At 57.8% G+C, this 18875-nt stretch overlaps 7 protein-coding genes across 7 annotated transcripts; 3 read left to right on the forward strand and 4 right to left on the reverse strand.

Moving 5' to 3' along the window:
* Window positions 1–19: 19 nt before the first annotated feature.
* DCS_05559 (uncharacterized protein) lies at window positions 20–617 on the reverse strand (the record flags this gene model as incomplete). The annotated part of the gene is made up of 2 exons (XM_040802861.1): window positions 20–385; window positions 468–617. 2 exons carry the CDS (start codon window positions 615–617, stop codon window positions 20–22), a joined length of 516 nt encoding a protein of 171 aa, XP_040657894.1.
* Window positions 618–5340: 4723 nt separating this feature from the next.
* Window positions 5341–6960, forward strand: DCS_05560 (uncharacterized protein; the record flags this gene model as incomplete). Its single annotated transcript, XM_040802862.1, has 1 exon — window positions 5341–6960. One exon carries the CDS (start codon window positions 5341–5343, stop codon window positions 6958–6960), a length of 1620 nt encoding a protein of 539 aa, XP_040657895.1.
* Window positions 6961–7758: 798 nt separating this feature from the next.
* Window positions 7759–8811, reverse strand: DCS_05561 (uncharacterized protein; the record flags this gene model as incomplete). Its single annotated transcript, XM_040802863.1, has 1 exon — window positions 7759–8811. The coding sequence occupies one exon, from the start codon at window positions 8809–8811 to the stop codon at window positions 7759–7761; it is 1053 nt and encodes a 350-aa protein (XP_040657896.1).
* A 2659-nt stretch (window positions 8812–11470) lies between these two features.
* DCS_05562 (uncharacterized protein) lies at window positions 11471–11985 on the forward strand (the record flags this gene model as incomplete). The annotated part of the gene is made up of 3 exons (XM_040802864.1): window positions 11471–11642; window positions 11720–11778; window positions 11845–11985. The coding sequence occupies 3 exons, from the start codon at window positions 11471–11473 to the stop codon at window positions 11983–11985; spliced, it is 372 nt and encodes a 123-aa protein (XP_040657897.1).
* A 433-nt stretch (window positions 11986–12418) lies between these two features.
* On the reverse strand, window positions 12419–12895 carry DCS_05563 (uncharacterized protein; the record flags this gene model as incomplete). Its single annotated transcript, XM_040802865.1, has 1 exon — window positions 12419–12895. The coding sequence occupies one exon, from the start codon at window positions 12893–12895 to the stop codon at window positions 12419–12421; it is 477 nt and encodes a 158-aa protein (XP_040657898.1).
* A 951-nt stretch (window positions 12896–13846) lies between these two features.
* DCS_05564 (T-complex protein 1) lies at window positions 13847–15658 on the reverse strand (the record flags this gene model as incomplete). Its single annotated transcript, XM_040802866.1, has 4 exons — window positions 13847–14689; window positions 14784–15439; window positions 15499–15553; window positions 15608–15658. 4 exons carry the CDS (start codon window positions 15656–15658, stop codon window positions 13847–13849), a joined length of 1605 nt encoding a protein of 534 aa, XP_040657899.1.
* Window positions 15659–16527: 869 nt separating this feature from the next.
* On the forward strand, window positions 16528–18073 carry DCS_05565 (26S protease regulatory subunit 7; the record flags this gene model as incomplete). The annotated part of the gene is made up of 4 exons (XM_040802867.1): window positions 16528–16530; window positions 16600–16691; window positions 16760–16874; window positions 16961–18073. The coding sequence occupies 4 exons, from the start codon at window positions 16528–16530 to the stop codon at window positions 18071–18073; spliced, it is 1323 nt and encodes a 440-aa protein (XP_040657900.1).
* Between the last annotated feature and the right edge of the window lie 802 nt (window positions 18074–18875).

The following is an 18875-nucleotide window of genomic DNA, read 5'->3' on the forward strand; positions in this document are numbered from 1 at the left end:
GTTGATGCCCAACTCTCAATTAACGGCGACGGGGCGCTCGTGCAAGGTAAGCAGCGAGCTGGCCGTCGCGTGCCCGTAGGACGGCAGGTCGTTCGCGCACGAGTACTGTACGGAGGAGGGACGATGCAGGCCACTCGGAGTCGAAAGCACCGTAAGCACGTCGCGGTCGACGGTTACCGACGCAAGGCAGGTGGGAGAAGGCTGCCGCTCTCCGCCGCACTCGACGAACTGTTCCGCTTCGACGGACGGGCCGGGTCGATGAGGAGCCGCCAGCGACGACGACGAGGCAGGAGCCGAAGCGACGACGGGTGGGGAGGCTGCTGACGCCAGCGGGAGATTTGCTGGGATGGCCTGGCTGGCCGCGGCAAAGGATGCCAGCAGGACCCTGCAGGATGATGCGGGAGCTGCAGACGTCGCAGGGGTTGCAGAGGCTGCACCGGCACCCACGTGCACGGAGAACTCCGTACCTGCACGTCGATTGAGGTGCGGCAGATTACGCAGATGCGGCCGGCGAAAGGCCCAAAGTGTGGGTAGGGGCATGTAACCGAAACGCGGCTCGGTGATGGAAATGACGGAGGGAGATTGAGGCCAAGTGACGGAGGCGAAAATACGAGCATGAAGGCGGGGACGGGCGGGCGGCGGCGAGGAAGCCAAGGTGAACAAGCGGACAGAAAGTCAGATCGCGGCGCGGCGGGCAAGTGACTGGCGCCGCGCCAGACAAAAGCTTGCACCCACACGTTCACCAGACACGTCCAAGCCGTTGGGTTTGGACAGTCGTGGTGGCAGGTGGAGTGAGGTGGAGGGTGTGATGGAGTGAGGTGGAGGGTGTGATGGAGGGAGGTGGAGGGAGGTGGAGGGAGGTGGATCTTGGAGAGGAGGCGCGACTCTGCCAGCTAGAAAGCGAAAGGGCGGACGAGCATGCTGACCGAGATGCCAGTCCGCATCTCCCACCGCAAGTACGTGTGCGATTTCGACGAAGACGTGAAGACGACGTGAGCCAAGACGTGTCCGGATCAGCTTCCCAGGCTGATTGTTCATGCGACACATCCGCAGCCTCTATCGGTATCCCATCCAACCATTCACCCTTGTCGGCGATGGAGAATGATGAGGACTAACCACGAGAAAAGCACTATTGCTCGACTTGATATGCTAGCATCGGTTCAGTACTAGGCAGGTAATTACAATTAACTACTAGGCACGGAGTACAGTACGTTGTACTCGTTGTCTCCAGCAGTATCCTCTACTTAGTAGGTAGCTAATCCACCTTTAACAGTTGCAGGTGCATGTACAAGTACAGTACACCAACCTGCTGTAGTTGTACCTGTCGCAAGAGGTGGAATGGAAGTTGATGGTGGTGATTCAACCAATGAGCAGACCCCCCAAGCACAAGCACAACTAGACGACACGCCAGAACGGAGCATTATCATTACTTACGGAGCACAGGAAGACACAGGATGGACACCCATGTCCCTGCAACTGCCGCGAAAATGCAGTGCCGAGTACGGAGTACATTCCCTCAGCTACCCAACATTGGGGTGAGGGCAAGTCAATATTGTTACTACTCAAGTAGCGCTAATGGCAGAGCGAGCGTACTACACAGTAGCAAGTAGTACATACATGCACATGTACATACATGTGCTGTACGGGCCAGTCGTCGACGACCCAAACGTAAGTAGGTAGGTACAGTACCTAGTAAGTACCTAGTAAGCAAGTATACTTGTACTCCGTAACACGTACTCCGTAGTCGATGTGCCAAAGGGAGGCTTGTGGCCACCTCATCTCCCTCCCACTCTCCGCAGTGGGTTAGGGTAGCGGTTCGTCTCCTCGTGTATCGAGGTTTGCACGAATTGGCGATGGAGGCTCTGCTTCGGCGCCGCTCGTCGAGGCGACCATCCGACGGTGAGAGAAGCAGGTCCGAAATATCGATGGATGATCTCCTCGGACGAGCCGATGCGAGGGCATCGAAAGGCTTTGACGCCGGCGGCGAGTGGCTGTGAAAACAAAGAAAGGAAAAAAGTCAATTGAGCGCCGTCAACGTCGGGGCAGCGGCATCCAACACCATCGCCATGCCCTCGAGTATCTTTCGTACCCGCCTCCCGCCATGACACCTGCTCCTTGTGGGGGGTTACCGCGCGTGCTCTCCGTCGCTGTTGCGCAGCCAATGGTCCTACAGGCATGCCGACACCAACACGGGTGACTCGTGTCTGCTTGCACCATGACTGCTAAGCTGTACAGCGAGCATGTGCAGGCCGAGCCCGTGCAGCCGATGATGGGACGGACGAGTTCTCCTGCGTCATACTTGTCGCCGTACTCGTATTTGCTCGTCGTTGCACCATCCATGCACACGTGAACTAGGCATTATTTCTATGCCGTATCTGCAAGGGAAAGGCCCGGCACTTGGACCTCCAGATGGAGGCGGTAGAGTGCCATCGCCGCCCCAGCCCACCATTACGACAAGGCCCACCGTGTCCGTGCTTGCGTTTGACGGTCTAAACAAACATGAGGTACGAAGTACTGATTTGGTCATAGGCAGGCAGGACTGTGCGTTGGTGAAAGAGTGCATGCAGCAGCATACATGAAATATTCCGTAAGGGGCTCAATCGGCAATGGGTACTAGGTAGCCATGACCTGTGCGGTCGCAGCTGGCGCCATACGACAGTCTACCTACCACATAGCACTCTACACTATGGTGCCCTGGAGCGGTGAGTGCAGCGTTTACAGCAACTGCCTGGCAATGCATGGGATGGCACCCCGCCGTCCGCACCGTACAAGTAGCCGAGTAAGTACTCCGTACAACTACGGGCAGACCAAAGTACATACAAGTACACCTACTTGTACAGTATTTGTATGTTGATTACTCCGTACTATGCACGTGTACTCCGTACGAGTACAAATAGATGTACAGTACTTGTTCAAACCTCCAGCACCTAGCAGTACCACTTTTGTCCAAGAACGCGTCCATCGTCGCCGATACAGGGATGTGCCGATATTCATGACGATGCAGGTTCGAAGCTACCTCGCCATGCCGTACACCCAAGTAAGTACTACCGACAAGTACAGTAGGTAGGTATTATTACTGTACGGAGTAGCTGCAAGTGCTTTAGTACTTATTACTTGTATATGTACATGTACGTACCAGTATATCAGTAAAACTATGGGTACGACACGCTACCTGCACCCCCTGTGCAGTACGAGTCTGTGCCCACGACACACAGCATGCTACGGAACGGAGCAAGCCAACTGTTCGGTAATAATCTCATCCTCGTCGCCAAGTCCCAGAATGTCAGTACTCCGTACAGAGTATACATGTACAACTAACTACTGTGCAGTACTGTAGTAGCAGGTATTGTGCCCTAGTTGTAGGTACCTACAGTAGTAGGTATTACAAGCACGGAGTACGGAGTAAGGCACAGTGTGCATGTATTCCATGCTTTCGAATTGGTGCAGGTACACCTTCACCGTGGAGCAACAGTGCTGGGCATGAGTACCGTCAGCTGTTGCATGCAAGTACTGTAATTAAGTACATGTAGTGCACAACTACTGTAGGTGTACTCCGTACTGTACTGTACTTGTAAATGGAAGCGCCGAGCAATGCTCCGTAATCAGCCCGCAATATCAAATAGTGCTGCGCTCCTGTGCAGGCAATTTTGCCCTTCGACTTGCTCACGCACCCCCCGAGACGTGCGGGCGAGCTCCCAACTCTCGGTGCAAATACCAGCAGTGCATTGGTCTGCCGTGTCGTCAATGCCCTGCTGCCCAGCCGCGCCAGTCCTGACGAGCATACGTGCCGACGTACATGTACAAGCAGGACATGCCGACTTGGGCATGCCAGTTCAGCCGAGTCACCATCAATGAATCACACGCATGGTGGCACGGTGCGTCTCGTTGAACCAGGTACTGTGTGCCGCACAGGGTCCGCGCAGCGCAGAAGGGTACGAGTACAAGTGCCCCGTACACCAACAAAGTACCCTATAACGTTATGACCACCTGTACTCCGCGCTGACGCACAGTGCCGACGCACAGTACAAGCACAAGAGCTTGTATGGTTCGTGATTTCTTGCAGCCCATCCTGCTACCGTAAAGCCCCACATTCATTAACCGCGCCAACATCTCCGTCCCGGCAACCGCCTTGGTCCATCTACCAAGTCATACTAGTAATAGTTAGCAGAACGGGTAGGTAGCGTGAGATGCAAAACATTCCAGTGTCGCGGCGGGGAGGGAGATTGCCCGACCAGTAGCGCTTCGCTCCCCTTGTACGTTGCCCTGGGATATGACGGCAGTGTTAAAAACTCGCCTGGCTACATGGCTCTTTCCTCATTTCTGCTCAACAGCAACCAGCACCTTCCGCCACCCACTGCCTACTAACTGCGCAAACGTATGTAGGGTCGTACCGAACAGGAAGGCCGTACGGAGTACCGCCTTCATCCTTTGCAAGACGGAGAGCATCCATCGGGCAACTGCGTCCGCTCGAGGCTCGCACCTGCCTCGACGTGCCTACCTCTCGACACAGTGCGTGCAAGTACAGTACTTACTTGTACTCGTACAGTAAGCGATACTCGGCACTTCCGTGCAGCACCTTCGACGACAAACTCCTTTCCGAACGCACGGACGGCAGACCACCGCTGGACGACCTCGCCACTCTCTCCCGGCAACGAGCACATCCCCGAGTCGACGTCCATCGTGGACCGCCTCGCCTCATCTTCGTCACCGTCAACCGACCCGGAGACGATTTTCACCTGGCGACGCTCGGCGGACGAAGCAGCCGTCATCTGCCGCCTTCATTTTTCAGAAGAACAACGAGAAGGAGAAGAAGAAAGGTCCTCTCGGAAAGAAGAAAAGGGAGTCGCGGCGGCTTCACCTCAGCTTGGTTTCACCTTGCCCATCCCTCCATCAACCCCTCCCGTCGCCTCCACCACGGCCAGCCGACGCAAGGCAACTTCATCCTCGTCGTTCCCACCCACCAGGTTCGGCCTTTCCGCCCGGCCCCTGGCCCTCCGACGATTCGCCTCGGAACGTCTGCCACGAGCCCCCCTCCCGATTCGATTCATCGTTCGTCTCGGCAGCGGAGTCTGACCCGTGACCACGCCTTCCGTCCGCTTCCCACGGCCTCCGCATCGGCCTGTTCCATCAATCGTCTTCGGCTCCATCGTCATATTCGAGCCGTCTCCATCCATCATCGGCAGCTGCGGCGAACCCATCTCGTCACTGCCGAAGCCTCTGCTGTCAATCCCGTCCGCTCATCCGTCTCGCCCTCGCCGAGGACGCGATTCCGAAGCGACAACGTCAAGCAAGCCCGGCGGAAGACAGCACTTTCGCGCCCGCGCCGGCTCCCCCCCCCCCATGCTGTTCGCTGCAGCACACGTCTTCCCAATGGCAAGCGGAAACGAAGAGCAGACATGTCAGCCCTCGTCGCCGAGGGTCTCGCCGACGCTGGCCATCGGCGCCTGCCCCGACCTGTCGCGCTGCGTCTCCATCGCCTCCTCGGCTTCCCACGGGTCCCACACGGACATGGACGTCGCCTCGAGGGATTCTCTCGGCAGTGACCTGACCTCGCGTCATTCCTCAGGCTCCTTCCACTCACACTCCGACCTGTCGAACCTGTCGGCCCAGTCGAGCTGCAGCGGCGATCGCAAGGCACGGAGCCGCCGCGGCTACGTCCGCCCGCTCGGCACCTACTTTGCCGCCAGCGCGAGGTCCCGCGAGAGCGTCATGAGCCTCGGCAGCATCGCCCACCTGCAGTACTACTTCGCCAGGACGGGTCTCCTCGACGGCAAGGGCGGTCAGCTGGCGCGCAAGAAGCAGGGCCAGCGCTCGGCCCTGCACCTGTCGACGGTCGACGCCGCACGGGACGCTCCCCTCATCGTCGGGTCCGATGCCGACGTCGACGGCGGCCACATCCTCAGCCCCGGCACGACGTCACCCGGCGCCGCCGTCGTGTCGTCCCCCGTCGAGATGGACGGCGACGACGGCGACGACTTCGAGGACAGCTTCGCCGAATCCGACTCGGGCATGCTCCCGCCTACCGTGAGCACCTATCACCACAAGGAGCGGCACGTCCCGAAGCCGCCCACGATAGTGGAGTTGAAGGCGGACCTCGAGGGCACGCTGCGCAACGCCGCCCGCGCTCTGACCGAGGCGGAGGAGCGCAGGCTCGGCATCTTCGAGGAACCGGCCGACGCGCCAGAGTACCCCAACATGCCCGAGGAAAACAGCGACGGCTGGTACCGGCTCCAAGGCATGCACATCCTCGACGTCGTCACCCTCGCCATCCGGGCCGCCAAGATGTACTACACGGCGCACGAGATGCCGGACCGACTCGACTCCATCAAGCCCGAGAGGCAGGTCCGCGCCGACTTGCTCGCCGTCATGGAGGTCTTGAAGCAGATGGCCACGCGGGACTTCAAGGGCGGCATGAAGGAGGAGGAGATCAAGACGATGCGCGCTTGGGTCGACAGCGTCTTCGGCATCCTGCGGAAGGAGGAGGAGGTGGAGGAGGCCGAGAAGGCCGAGCAGGGTAGCTGGACCTGGCTGGGCGACGACTGGGCCGGCAGCGAATACGAGCGCGAGAGGGCCTTTCTCCTGTCCATGGACCCCGAGGCCGGCCCCTTGCCGGAGTGGAGGCCCCTCGCCGAAGCGCCAGGGGCACCGACGGCCTTCCTCCTCGCCATGCAGAGTGGCCTACGCCTCGTCAAGCTGCACAACGCGGCGGTCAAGAAGTCTAGGAGACGATTCGGCACCATCCCTACCTACCACACCGACACGCAAAAGCCCTACAGGTGCGCGGATAATTTGCGCTACTGGGTCAAGGCCGCCGAGCTCCGCTTCGAGGTCCTGCTCAAGGTGGACGCCCTGGGCATCGTCTACGACAACGGACCCGAGGTCTGGCAAGATTTCGAGGCTGCCCTCCTGACTTGGTGCCGCCACGTACGGGAGGAGATTGTCAGCGACATGAACAAATGAAACGGCCGCTTCCCTCTCGTACGGGGGCCAATGTCGAAGCACTCACCCTTGGCTTCTCGCCTCTGCTTGTCTCTTCTGTTCTCTTCCTTTTCTTCCATTTCTTTTCTATCGGCTTTTTTTTGGGAAGAATGTTCGAGCCTATATTGGGATTGACGTTTGTAGTTTACCGTGCACCTTTGTTGCTACCTGTCTTTATCAATACTCCCACCCTCCCCCCCCCCCCCCCTTTCCCCATACTGAAGGTTCTTGGACCAGTATTACACTCCATTCCGACTGTATCATTCTAGCATATACCCATGGCATAGGTTTAGCGCGATTGCTTGTTCACTTTTCCACTTTCCCTGGTTCAACGTCCCCTCCCTCTTCGTCGGTAGATGGTAGTCTCTAACATCAATCACCACCCGCTTCCATCCTTGTTTGCATGTCCTGATGGTGCGCTGCTGCGCTTTGCCTTGAGTTCTGCTTGCTCTCGACTCTTGTGTACCATGGCCTTGTATACCATTGGCTTCTGGACCGCCGTCAAGGGGCTCGCGGAGCTCTACCGTTTGGAGTACGAAAAACACGCTCGGCTTGATGGGATCAGCCATAGTAGATTGGCATTGACTCCCACGCACGGCCGTGGCGAGAGCGGCCCACGGGCACTGATATCAGTCACATGGTCGGTGATGAGCTCTGTACATGTTCTCGCAATTCTCTCTGGTTATTACATTTGCACTACGTACTCATGGGAAGCAAGCTCAACAAATCAGATGTCAGCCTCTCGCCGCGCGCCATGACGGAGACCTGCTACGATGACAGCTATGCAATCTCCACTTTGTGGACCTGAGTCCACTCCTTCTCGGCCTTGGGCACGACAACGACGAGGATGCCGTCCTCCATCTTGGCCGTGATGCCGGAGGCGTCGATTTCTTCCTTCTCACCGGCCCCGGCTGGAGGCAGATCAATGTGACGGTCGAACATGCCGACGCGACGCTCGGCCACGGACAGCGTCTGAATGAAATGCTCGTCGCCGGGACGATGGACGACACCGGCGACATTGAGGGTGCCGTTGTCGGAGTCCCACGTCAGGCCAATGTCTTCCTTCCGGGCGCCAGGTAGAGCGACGTGGAGGACGTAGGCGTCCTTGGTATTGAAGACGTCAATCGAGGGCGTGAAGCTGCTGCTGCCGTCTGCGGCGTCGAAATTGACGCCGCTGGCGAAGCGCTGGGCTTGGTCCTGGAGGCAGCGGAAAAAGGGGCTGTCCATGGCACCACGCATGAGGGTGGGAAAGTCAAAGGGGGGGCCGGCATGGCGTCCGCGATGCGACCAGCCGCCTCGGTGCATGCCTCCACGGCAGCGACCGTGACCGCGACGGCGACGACCGTCGGCGGAAGCGCAGGTAGGGCCGTCAGCAGGGGGCGCGGAACCATCGTCCTCGTCGGGCGTCATCTCGGCCGGATCGGGAACGGCTTCGTTCCTCGCTCGCGTGGAGGCCTTTTCCTTGCCCTTTTCGTCCACGTACAAATCGGCCTCGGCTTTTTTGCCGCCAGAGTCATGGTGCTGCCCATGGCCATGATGGCCGTCGAAGTCATGCCGACGCCATTGGTCCCAGCCTCGAGGTGGTGGTGGAGGTGGATGTTGGCCATACAGGTGAGGTTGAAACCAGGGACCAAATGGTGGGAATCCAAAGGGGCTGTCGACGGAGTGCGGAGCGGCATGGGGAGCGGCATGGGGAGTGGCATGGGGAGTGGCATGATCAGCCGTGCCAGTGCTGCCCGTGCTGCCCGTGTTGCCATCGCCGCGTTCACGGAACGGCATCGGGACAGAGTCCCAGTGGGGCATCGAAGGCCGGTTTTGGTCTTGCGAAGCCATGTTGATGATGGTCAAGTGAACTGAGTGTTGAATGTCTTGCGAGGTGGAGAGGATGGAAGGCGGATGATTGAAGACGATGGAAGATGGAAGATGGAAGATGGAAGATGGACAATCACCGTCGAGCGATTGTCCAGACAGGACGAGGAACAAGAGAAAGGCAGAAGAAGATTTATAAAGACGTTGGGCGACCAGAGGAGTAGAATCAAGACGTAACGACTTGTTGCCTGCCTGCCTGGCCGTGCATGGCAACGCGTCAACGCACTAGACGCTAGACGGCCTCCAGGCAACAGCAACGGCAAACTCTCCCGACGGACGAGACGGAAGCACCCACATGCTAGTTCTCGTTAGGGTTCTGGTTCGGCGAGGCATCAGCTAGGCCTCGCGTCGCCACGCGGCCGTCATTCGCCACCACCATGGCATAACGACACTTGCACACGACTTACAGCGGGAAGCGGGATTTGGACCCCGTTGCTCAGCCGTTTCTCGTAAGCAACCCGGCCGCAAGCGCAGGCTAGGGGTATGGATGCATGGATGTCAAGGCGGAGGCGAGACTTTGGGTTTCAAGCATGCGTGCCACTGGACTCGAAGCCGGACCAGCAATCGGCTGGAGGATGAATGGCGGGGAGATGGTGTGGTGACGAGTCGGCCGCTGCCTCGATCAGTGGGGGCCTGCGTGGCTCAGACAGGCCTATCTGCAAGTAAGCATACGCAAGCACATGTACATTTTCATGTGCCGAACGGAGGACGGAGATGTTCGAAACAATACCGACTGCTTCGGTACACGTCATGGGCTATTACTCGTAGTTGTGGTGTAGTATGAGGGAGAAGAAGCGAGAAGCGGAGAGAAGCGGTGAGGAAGGAGTCTCGTTCGACCTGGTTCTTTCAGCGTCCACGTCCTGACTCATCAGGAGGCGGACTCGGAACGGCCAGATGCCGACTCCCGACATGAATATGGGAAGGAGAGCTTGGAAGCACTAGCCTCCTGGACGGGTGCCTCCAAGTACAGCACGCCAGCAGTGGATGCCTGCGGACTCGGTACCCGGAACGTGAACAACCGCCAACCTTAGTAAGTTGGTTTCTACATGTCAGTATGTGCCTGCAGCAAGTGGTAAAACCGTAAAAGCAATCCGTACTCCGTAGTGAACGAATAATAACCATTCCGGGTACTCCGTACAGTACTTGCATTAGGTATGCACAGTATGTACATGCTTCGTACGTGCTCCCGTTAGCACTGTTATCCGATATTAGTAGGATAGAGGTACACGGCAATGCTCCGTACTGTCAGTACACGTGTACCAGGCATGCCAACCCCAACGAGCAACAGGCTGAATGCATCGTCCGTCTCCAGAGAAATGCAGACCCTTTCTGATACGTTTTATGACGCAAATGCGTACATTTCATTGTCCCGCACGCCCTGAGCGCTCGGGACCTTTTGGGCTTCCACTCGGCCGTGGTGATTCGCGAGTCTGAACCCGGGATCGGAGGATAGACAGGGCAATGGGCAAAACGAATGCCTCGTCCGCCACTCGCCTTCATTACCATGTGCGAACCAACCGCATTCGTTTGCGCCCGCCATGGCCACTCCGTCAATCCCAGCGGCGGTTGGCGACTCGCGTGGCACCCGGAGCTATGCTGCAGAGCCCTCGCGACGGGCTTTGCATGCTGTATTCCGGCGGGCCTTGCGCCGCATATGATCAGAAAGGCTCCATAGCCAGTCTTGGTAAGCAATGATTATTGTCCTGGGTGTCTGCACACGCAATCGGATGGCGGCCAGCCCATTACCTACAACCAGTTCATTTCCTCTAGAAGCTTCCACCATTACAGTAGCACCAACCCTACCATGCGACAATAGTCTACAAGCCATCTATCGGAGACATAGTACAGTAACAGAGGCTTGGTACAACTTGCAATAAAATATCTGGGATCGAACGAATACTCAATATTGGAAGGCAATCGGTCTACGATTTCTATACCCTAAACTGTATGTGCTTGGTGCGTTGACTGGAAGCCGTTGATAGAGGATTGCTGTGTCACGCTACCGATAGATAGAAGAGAAAACACTAGGGAAAAAAGAATATCTTGACTTGGTTGGGATGTGGTAGACAACAATCATTTGGATCATCAGGTTGTTAGGGAGATAAAAGTGTGGCCTTTTTCGAATCGACGAGGCTACGCAGTATTTAGAGGCCATGTAATGAAAATGGCGAGGCAGCAGCAGGCAGTCCATTCCATACTTGGAGTAACGATCGTAAGTACAAGTGTACTGTACAGATACTGATACACTTCAGTACAAGTGCTGTACTGTAAGTCGTTGAACTGTGCGTAGGACGGAGTGCTCCACACAGAGTATATGTATTGTAATACTCCGTACTCCATACATGTAGATATTAGCTAATAACAATTGCCCGTTGTACGGAGTAGGTTTACAAGTCTTGTACCATTACTGTACGGAGTAATACTTACTTCGTACTCCGTACCTGATTTTGTGTTATGCTATTAATTACTCCGTACTCCGTACTGTAATGGGGTTAAAAATAGGGTCCAAGGTCCGTACTCCGTACTTACTGTACAGTAAGTACACTCCGTACTTGTACTTACCAGAACTTGGTGTCTACGTCTTAGCTTCTCAGTGTCCGTGACTGGCCTAGGCTGCTGAGAAATGCTCTCCCACCCAAGTTCCATCAGCCATCTCCATCCCTACCAGTACGACGTCACCTACACCAAGAGGTGGGAAAAAACGAGCAAACCGAAACGGGACGTCATCCCTTCGACAATCCAACCACCCGCTGGACAGCCGCAGAGCAGGATGGATTCCAAAGCAGTTCCCATCGGTATGTCCATGACGAGAATGCCGCCGTCCCGTCCCAGAAAGGCGCCATCGTGCAACCGCTGACGGAAAACCGCGCAGCGCCAGCCCAGGTCATCGCGACGACGGCCTCCTCCACAGAAGCCTCGTCGAAGCCCAAGGTGAGTGGCGCCGAGCAGGGTTGATGCGCCAGGCCTCCCGCGGCGTGCTAACGGCGGCCGAAACAGCCCTGCTGCGTGTGCAAGGACGAGAAGTCGAAGCGTGACGAGTGCATGCTCTTCTCCAACGCCAGCGACCCTGCCGCCGACTGCCAGTCGCTCGTCGACAAGTACAAGACGTGCATGCTGAGCTACGGGTTCAAGGTATAAGAAAGCATATGGCCACATGACAACATGCTGGGCGGAGAAAACATGGCGGAGAAAATAATGGATCAGCGAGCTCCTCCGAGCGACGAGCGCTGTGTACACTACGAGTGCTGCTTTACCTACGATACAAGGCGATGGACGGAAAACGGGGGATTCGGGAAGGCAATGTATAAAATATAGATACCCTCAACTTTATTCATCTTGCCCATCAGGGGCGCCGAGTCTGTTGCGAGGCGTCGTCTAACATGCACGGAAAATATCCAACATCTGCTTGCTAACTGCTTCAGGCCACATTCGGAAGCATGCTGGCCAACTCCTCTCGACATCCCAGAAGGCACGACAGGGCAGGACTTGGTCAGGAAGAGGGAGACGTCATCCGACCATCGGTTTCACCTCCATCCAGTTCGGTTTCCCTCCCGACTCAGTCGTCTACATCCTATCCGGCCCGTGGCAATTCGCCATTAACGGTCGCCAGTTCAACGCCGTCGACCAGCCAATCGACAGACTCTTTCTCGCCAGCACGGATCGCATCCGCCTCATGGCCATCGGTTCGCGTCATGATGGTTTCTTTGACGATGTTGAGGTCCCTGCTGACCTTGAGGGCGAGCTGGTCGAACTCGCCCTCGGAGGCTCTGCGCCTCTGGGCAGTCTCGAGGGCGCAGACGGGAAACTGCATCTGCATATTCCTTGTCAGATTCCAATATTGGACCACGGTCAAGTCGCTCGACTCGAGCAGGAAAAGCCTAGCGGCGAGGTTCTGCCACTTTTTGTGAAGCTGCTTTGCAACATGTCCGGAGCCGGGAAAACCTTGCTTTCCGTCATGCTTTCCGTCTTGCCCTCCGCCTTGCTTTCCATCTTCCTTTCTGCCTGCCTCTCTGTCTGCCTCTCTGCCGGCTGTTCTGCCTTCACTCATCGTTTTCTTACTGGTTGCCATCTGATACCGACTACCCACCGGACAACAGATGACCGGTCGGTCTCTGAATTGCCCCTCCGAGGCCGGAGCGTTCGCCCAATAATTCGTACCGTTCGCCCAACAACCACACCACAACGAGCCGTCATTCATTTCGACGCTGGACGCTCTTCATCCTGCGTGCTGCAAAAAGCCAGGCTTGTCGATATCGATATGACGCAACTACAAGCAACGGCGCTGTTAGGATTGGTTCCTATAATGGTTCCATTCTTCTACCAAGTCTGCCCCCAGATACTTACATGGCAGCCTAGCAGGCACGCATGGCGGAGTCACGTCAATAGTGTTGCACGTCGCCTGCGCGGAAAGATGAATGGCACAAGGTGGAATGGACCAGGCCTAGTGCTACGGCCTGGGCGACTGGCGAACGCCTAGCCTACTGTTCGCCGTTTGCCATCTCTTCCGCTGCTCGGGAAGTCTGAAGCGCACAAGGTTCAAGCAAGCCACGACACGTCGAGATCAAGCCGCTCACGGGTGCCTTTCCTTCCGGCGAAATCCGTGCCCAGCCTGCAGAGCACTGACGTCCTGGATACCCTTACTTGTGCTTGTCCCCGGTGCTGGCCATGTGGGTGGCTCGTGTAGAAACTCTCTCCCATACGCAAGAGTGTATCATTCATGCGTACGTGCCCACTCGAAGCAGGCTGCGAGCTCGTTCATGGCCACGTCGGCCACGGCCATCTCACATCGCACCGAGCAAGTGCTAGGATGCGGTCGGCAGACACTACCTAGTGCTTGACTGGTAATATCTAGCAGCAGGGGGTGTGAACTGGGTGGGCAGTGCTCGGTAGGTTCGTTCTAGGTAGTCGTCCTTGCGCCGCCATCGCAATGTACATCGACATCGACCATCGACCTCCTCCGACGCCCGATGCCCAGACCGCCGGCACGCGCTCGTCCTTTTCATCTCGTCAAGGCAATGTCATCTATCCTCAGAATCATCTTCACCGTCTCCGCCGCCAGCTCAATGGCGCTCGTACTCACCAGCAGCGGCTGCAGCACGTTCTCCTTCGAAATGTTCGTGTTGACGCCACCCGACTTGATGCTCACGCCCGCATTCTTCTCGCCCATCTCGTGCCGGTGCCTCAGGTCCGTCACCACCTTGATGCTGTTCAAGCCCGCGTTCTCGGCCAGCGTCGTCGGGATCACCTCCATGGCGTCGGCAAAGGCCTTCCAGCAGATGGCCTCGGTGCCCGTCAGGCCACGCGCCTGCTTCGACAGCTGAGCCGCGATCTCGATCTCGGCCGCGCCGCCGCCGGCGATGAGCGCCTTCTTCTTCACGAGGCAGCGCATGACGCAGAGCGCGTCGTGCAAGCTGCGCTCCGCCTCCTCGAGGATGAGAGAGTTGGCGCCGCGGACGACGACGGAGACGGTCTTGCCCGTCGCCTTGGCGCCCGTCACCTTGACCATGCGCGCGCCCGACGACTGCACCTCCTCGACGAGGTCGGCGGAGCCGAGCTTGTCCTCGGTGAAGGATTCGATGTCGGCGATGGGCTTGCATCCCGTCGACTTGCAGATGAACTCGACCTCGTCCCGCTCAATGTCCTTGATGGCGAGGATGCCGAGCTTGGCGAGGAAGTGGAGGGAGAGGTCGTTGACGGCGTCGCGGAGGATCGACTTCTGGATCAGCAGCACGTTGCACTTGGCCTTCTTGATCTTCTTGGCCATGTTCAGCAGGTAGAGGCGCTCCTCCTTGACGATCTTGTCCATTTGCCTATAGTCGTTGACCTGAATCGTGTTCTCCATCTGCCGCCGAGCGAGTCGGTGAGTCAGCACGGGGGCGGGGTCTGGGCTCATTTCCGGCGCGCGGCCGCAAGGGAATCGGCATCCGTCAACTCACATCCGGCTTGGGCGGGCTCAGCTGGAACTGGATCAGTCCGATGCGCGCCTTCTCCATCCGCGCCGGTCCGCCGGCGTTCTTCAGCACAGGCTGGTTGAGGACGAGGCCGTCGACGAGCTCGCTGTCCTCGATGGTTCCCCCCACCTTTTTGATGATTCGAATGTTGTTCAGGTCCACGTTATCCGCCGTCTTGATGTCGATCGTCTTGGTAACCGAGTTGACGGCCATGGGCCCGAGGAGGTTCGAGTACTGCGACACAATCTTGGACGACAGCGACGTGTTGGCCGCTTGCAGGAGGGAAGCGGTGTCGCTGAGGGAGATGGGCTGGGACATGTCGTGCAGCACCTCCACCGCCGCGCCGGCTGCTCTCTGGAAGGCCTCGGAGATGACGGAAGGGTGGATGCCTTTGGACAGCAGCCGGTCGGCGGCGCCGAGCAAGCTTCCGCAGATGACGACGACCGAGGTGGTGCCGTCGCCGGCCTCGACGTCTTGGGCGCCGGCGAGGTTGACGAGCATCTTCGCCGTCGGGTGCATGACCGACATGCTCTTGAGCATCGTGTGGCCGTCGTTGGTGATGATGGTCTCGCCCTTGCCGCTCCGGATCATCTTGTCCATGCCTCGGGGGCCGAGAGAGGTTCGGATCGCATCGGCAACCGCTGCCATGCTGTCAGTCACCTTGCCGCACGAGCGCTCTAGTCTCGGACCGGGCACGAACCTCTGGCCGCGACAATGTTGGACGACCGGACGGCCATCGGCTTCTCCTTGTCCTGCTACCCTGTCAGCGGGGCGCTCGCCAGCTCCGAGGAAGCAAACGCGGTCCGTACCCTGAAGGTGGCATTCTGGGACTTGCCGCTGGCTACGGCGGACGCGGACATGGCTGCGACGCTTTCTTCTGGGCCCAGGATTCTTCCTTCTCTCGTCGATTTGGCGTCGCGTTGGCGGAGAGTCGTGGGCGTTGAATGTGAATGGGATCCCAACGTTTGCTGCCGCCTGCTCTGGTTCGGTTCACAGTCGTTGGCAGACGGTGATTATCTATCGGGTTCTACTTGGTACGGCAGGACATTGGGTAGCAGGCAGCTAGAATTTTTGGACCGGGCCAGCAGATTCTCCATCTTCCGATGCAAGGTACTGTACATGTGCTGCACGGAGTACACCTACTGTACGGAGTACAGCGACAGGTACAGGTACGCTACAGGTACAGGTACAGGCACTTGCCACATGCACCAAGTTTACAGTAAGTACAAGTAAGTGCAGTAATAGCCACATGCACTTTGCAAGTACTTACTAGCCACACGCACTAAGTATAAGTACAAGTGCTAGCCATCTGCACTGTACGTACAAGTACTACCCGTACATAGTACAAACTACAAAGTAGAGTACAGTGAACCGCGGATGCATGTACTTACTCCGTACTCCGTACTCTTGGGTGTACTTGTAGGTCATGTACCACTTGTACTGTACAGAGTACAGCACAGTGCCTACATACTTGTACTTACATGTACAACTACACCTAGCTGTGGGTCCGTGCGGTGAGCTCAGGTCAATCAGGCAGGCTGAGCTTACGGAATGCTTCTTGTGCAACAACCTCCCATCACAAAAGCCATCGACAAGACCAGCTACTCTGTTACCCCATCAAGGCATCTGCTCCCCTGCCATTCTCTACGCCGCATCTCGAGACGTGTAGGACACCCAGAGGCTTCTGCCCGTCTCAGACGAATCGGCCAACGCGCCCCCAGTCTGCGTCATGGTGCGCGAGCCCTCCCCTTGGCGCTGCCAACCAAACCCTCGCTTCCGGCCTCCTCGCTGACAATGGCAGCCTTCCGCGACCGGCCAAAACTGGGAGAAGTACCAGAAGACGTTTGCCGACGATGAAGTACCGGAGAAGAAGATCACTCCCCTCACGGATGAGTATGCGCAGCCGAAAACGCCCCCGAGTGTTCGGCCAAGGCCTCGACGGCTGACGCGGCGGCCAACAGGGATATCCAAGTGCTCAAGACGTACGGCGCGGCGCCTTACGGGAAGTCATTAAAGAAGCTGGAGAAGCAAATCAAGGAAAAGCAACAGAGCGTGGACGACAAGATTGGTGTCAAGGTACGACGGTGGCGGCTGGCCTTGGTCCTGGCCGCATCCGATCCCGTCTCGTTCTTGGTCCGGCTGACGATGAAACAAACGCACAGGAGTCTGATACCGGTCTGGCGCCACCCCATATGTGGGATGTGGCGGCCGACCGGCAAAGAATGGCCGAGGAGCAACCGTTCCAGGTGGCGCGCTGCACCAAGATCATCGAGGACGAGAAGGGCGACGAGTCCAAGAAGAAGTATGTCATCAACGTCAAGCAAATCGCCAAATTCGTCGTCCAGCTCGGAGACCGCGTCAGCCCGACGGACATCGAGGAAGGGATGCGAGTCGGTGTGGATAGGAACAAGTACCAGATCATGCTGCCCCTTCCCCCGAAGATCGATGCCAGCGTCACCATGATGACGGTCGAGGAGAAGCCCGACGTCACCTACGGCGACGTCGGAGGGTGCAAGGAGCAGGTGGAGAAGCTGAGGGAAGTCGTCGAGATGCCCTTGCTGTCTCCCGAGCGCTTCGTCAACCTGGGCATCGACCCGCCCAAGGGCGCCTTGCTCTACGGACCGCCGGGCACCGGCAAGACGCTCTGCGCGCGAGCCGTGGCCAACAGAACCGACGCCACCTTCATCCGAGTCATCGGCAGCGAGCTCGTCCAGAAATACGTCGGCGAGGGAGCCAGGATGGTGCGCGAGCTGTTCGAGATGGCGCGGACGAAGAAGGCGTGCATCATCTTCTTTGACGAGATCGACGCCGTCGGCGGTGCCCGCTTCGACGACGGAGCCGGCGGCGACAACGAGGTGCAACGGACCATGCTCGAGCTCATCACCCAGCTCGACGGCTTCGACGCCCGAGGAAACATCAAGGTCATGTTTGCCACCAACAGACCGTCGACGCTCGATCCGGCTCTCATGCGGCCCGGCCGCATCGACAGGAAGATTGAGTTTTCCCTCCCCGACCTCGAGGGGCGGGCCAACATCCTGCGCATCCATGCCAAGAGCATGTCGGTCGAGCGAGACATTCGATGGGAGCTCATCTCGCGCCTGTGCCCCAACGCCACGGGCGCCGAGCTGCGCAGCGTGTGCACGGAAGCGGGCATGTTCGCCATCAGGGCGCGACGAAAGGTGGCGTCGGAGAAGGATTTCCTCAGCGCCGTGGACAAGGTCATCAAAGGCAACCTCAAGTTCAACTCGACGGCGACGTATATGCAATACAACTAAGACCTGCTTCCGGCCGTCTACGCCAGCTGGCTCCCGGTTTGCGATGGAACCAGCGGCACTCTACTATCCCGTCGACGATGATGTCGCTGCACAGCAATCATTGCTTCGGTCTCTGCGGCGGATCCTTGCGCTCGACGTGGTGGTGGTTGGAGAGGTCGCCAACTCTCCTAGGCAAGCCATTTGCCCGAGGTGCCGTTGAAGTCACCTGCATACCACCGCACAGCCCGTCAAGTCGATGACGGTAGAGGCAAGGACCCGTCAATGATGCGTGCAAGACCAGGGTGGCCATGGACGCACAAGGAAGATTGTAAGTCGAATAATCCGCGTCGTTAGATGGGCCTGGGCGGCCCGGAGCGTTGAAATAGAAGCGACGGCGCTGCCTAGACGCGCGCGTGCTTTTCGATGAGAGAATTCACCCATGCGAAATCTACATGGCATCAGCTGGAGCCCTTTGTCGGTTTTGTCGGTGTCCAGGTCAAACGTAGAGTGCGCCTCAACATGTCGAGAGGAGGCAATGAACACACATGCTTCCCTGCCGTGGGTCACGAGTCGCCGACATCCTTCTCGCGGCTTCCATCGCATACTGTGCGTACTTGCTGCCTGCATGCAGAACTCTCACGTTGTTGCATCAAACAACATGGCAATTGATGCCGGTTTGTACAAGCCCAAGCGTGCGTCATTATGTTGCAGGTATGGATCGGTGTTGTGTTCCGCGAGATAATGATCCGTCCGTTCCTTGCACCATGGCATTTGCGCTTGGGGGCATGGCAACACCTCCGTGACCGGCTCCTCTCCCTAACTC

This window comes from Drechmeria coniospora, chromosome 02 (assembly GCF_001625195.1).
Source record: "Drechmeria coniospora strain ARSEF 6962 chromosome 02, whole genome shotgun sequence".
Taxonomy (NCBI): domain Eukaryota; kingdom Fungi; phylum Ascomycota; class Sordariomycetes; order Hypocreales; family Ophiocordycipitaceae; genus Drechmeria; species Drechmeria coniospora.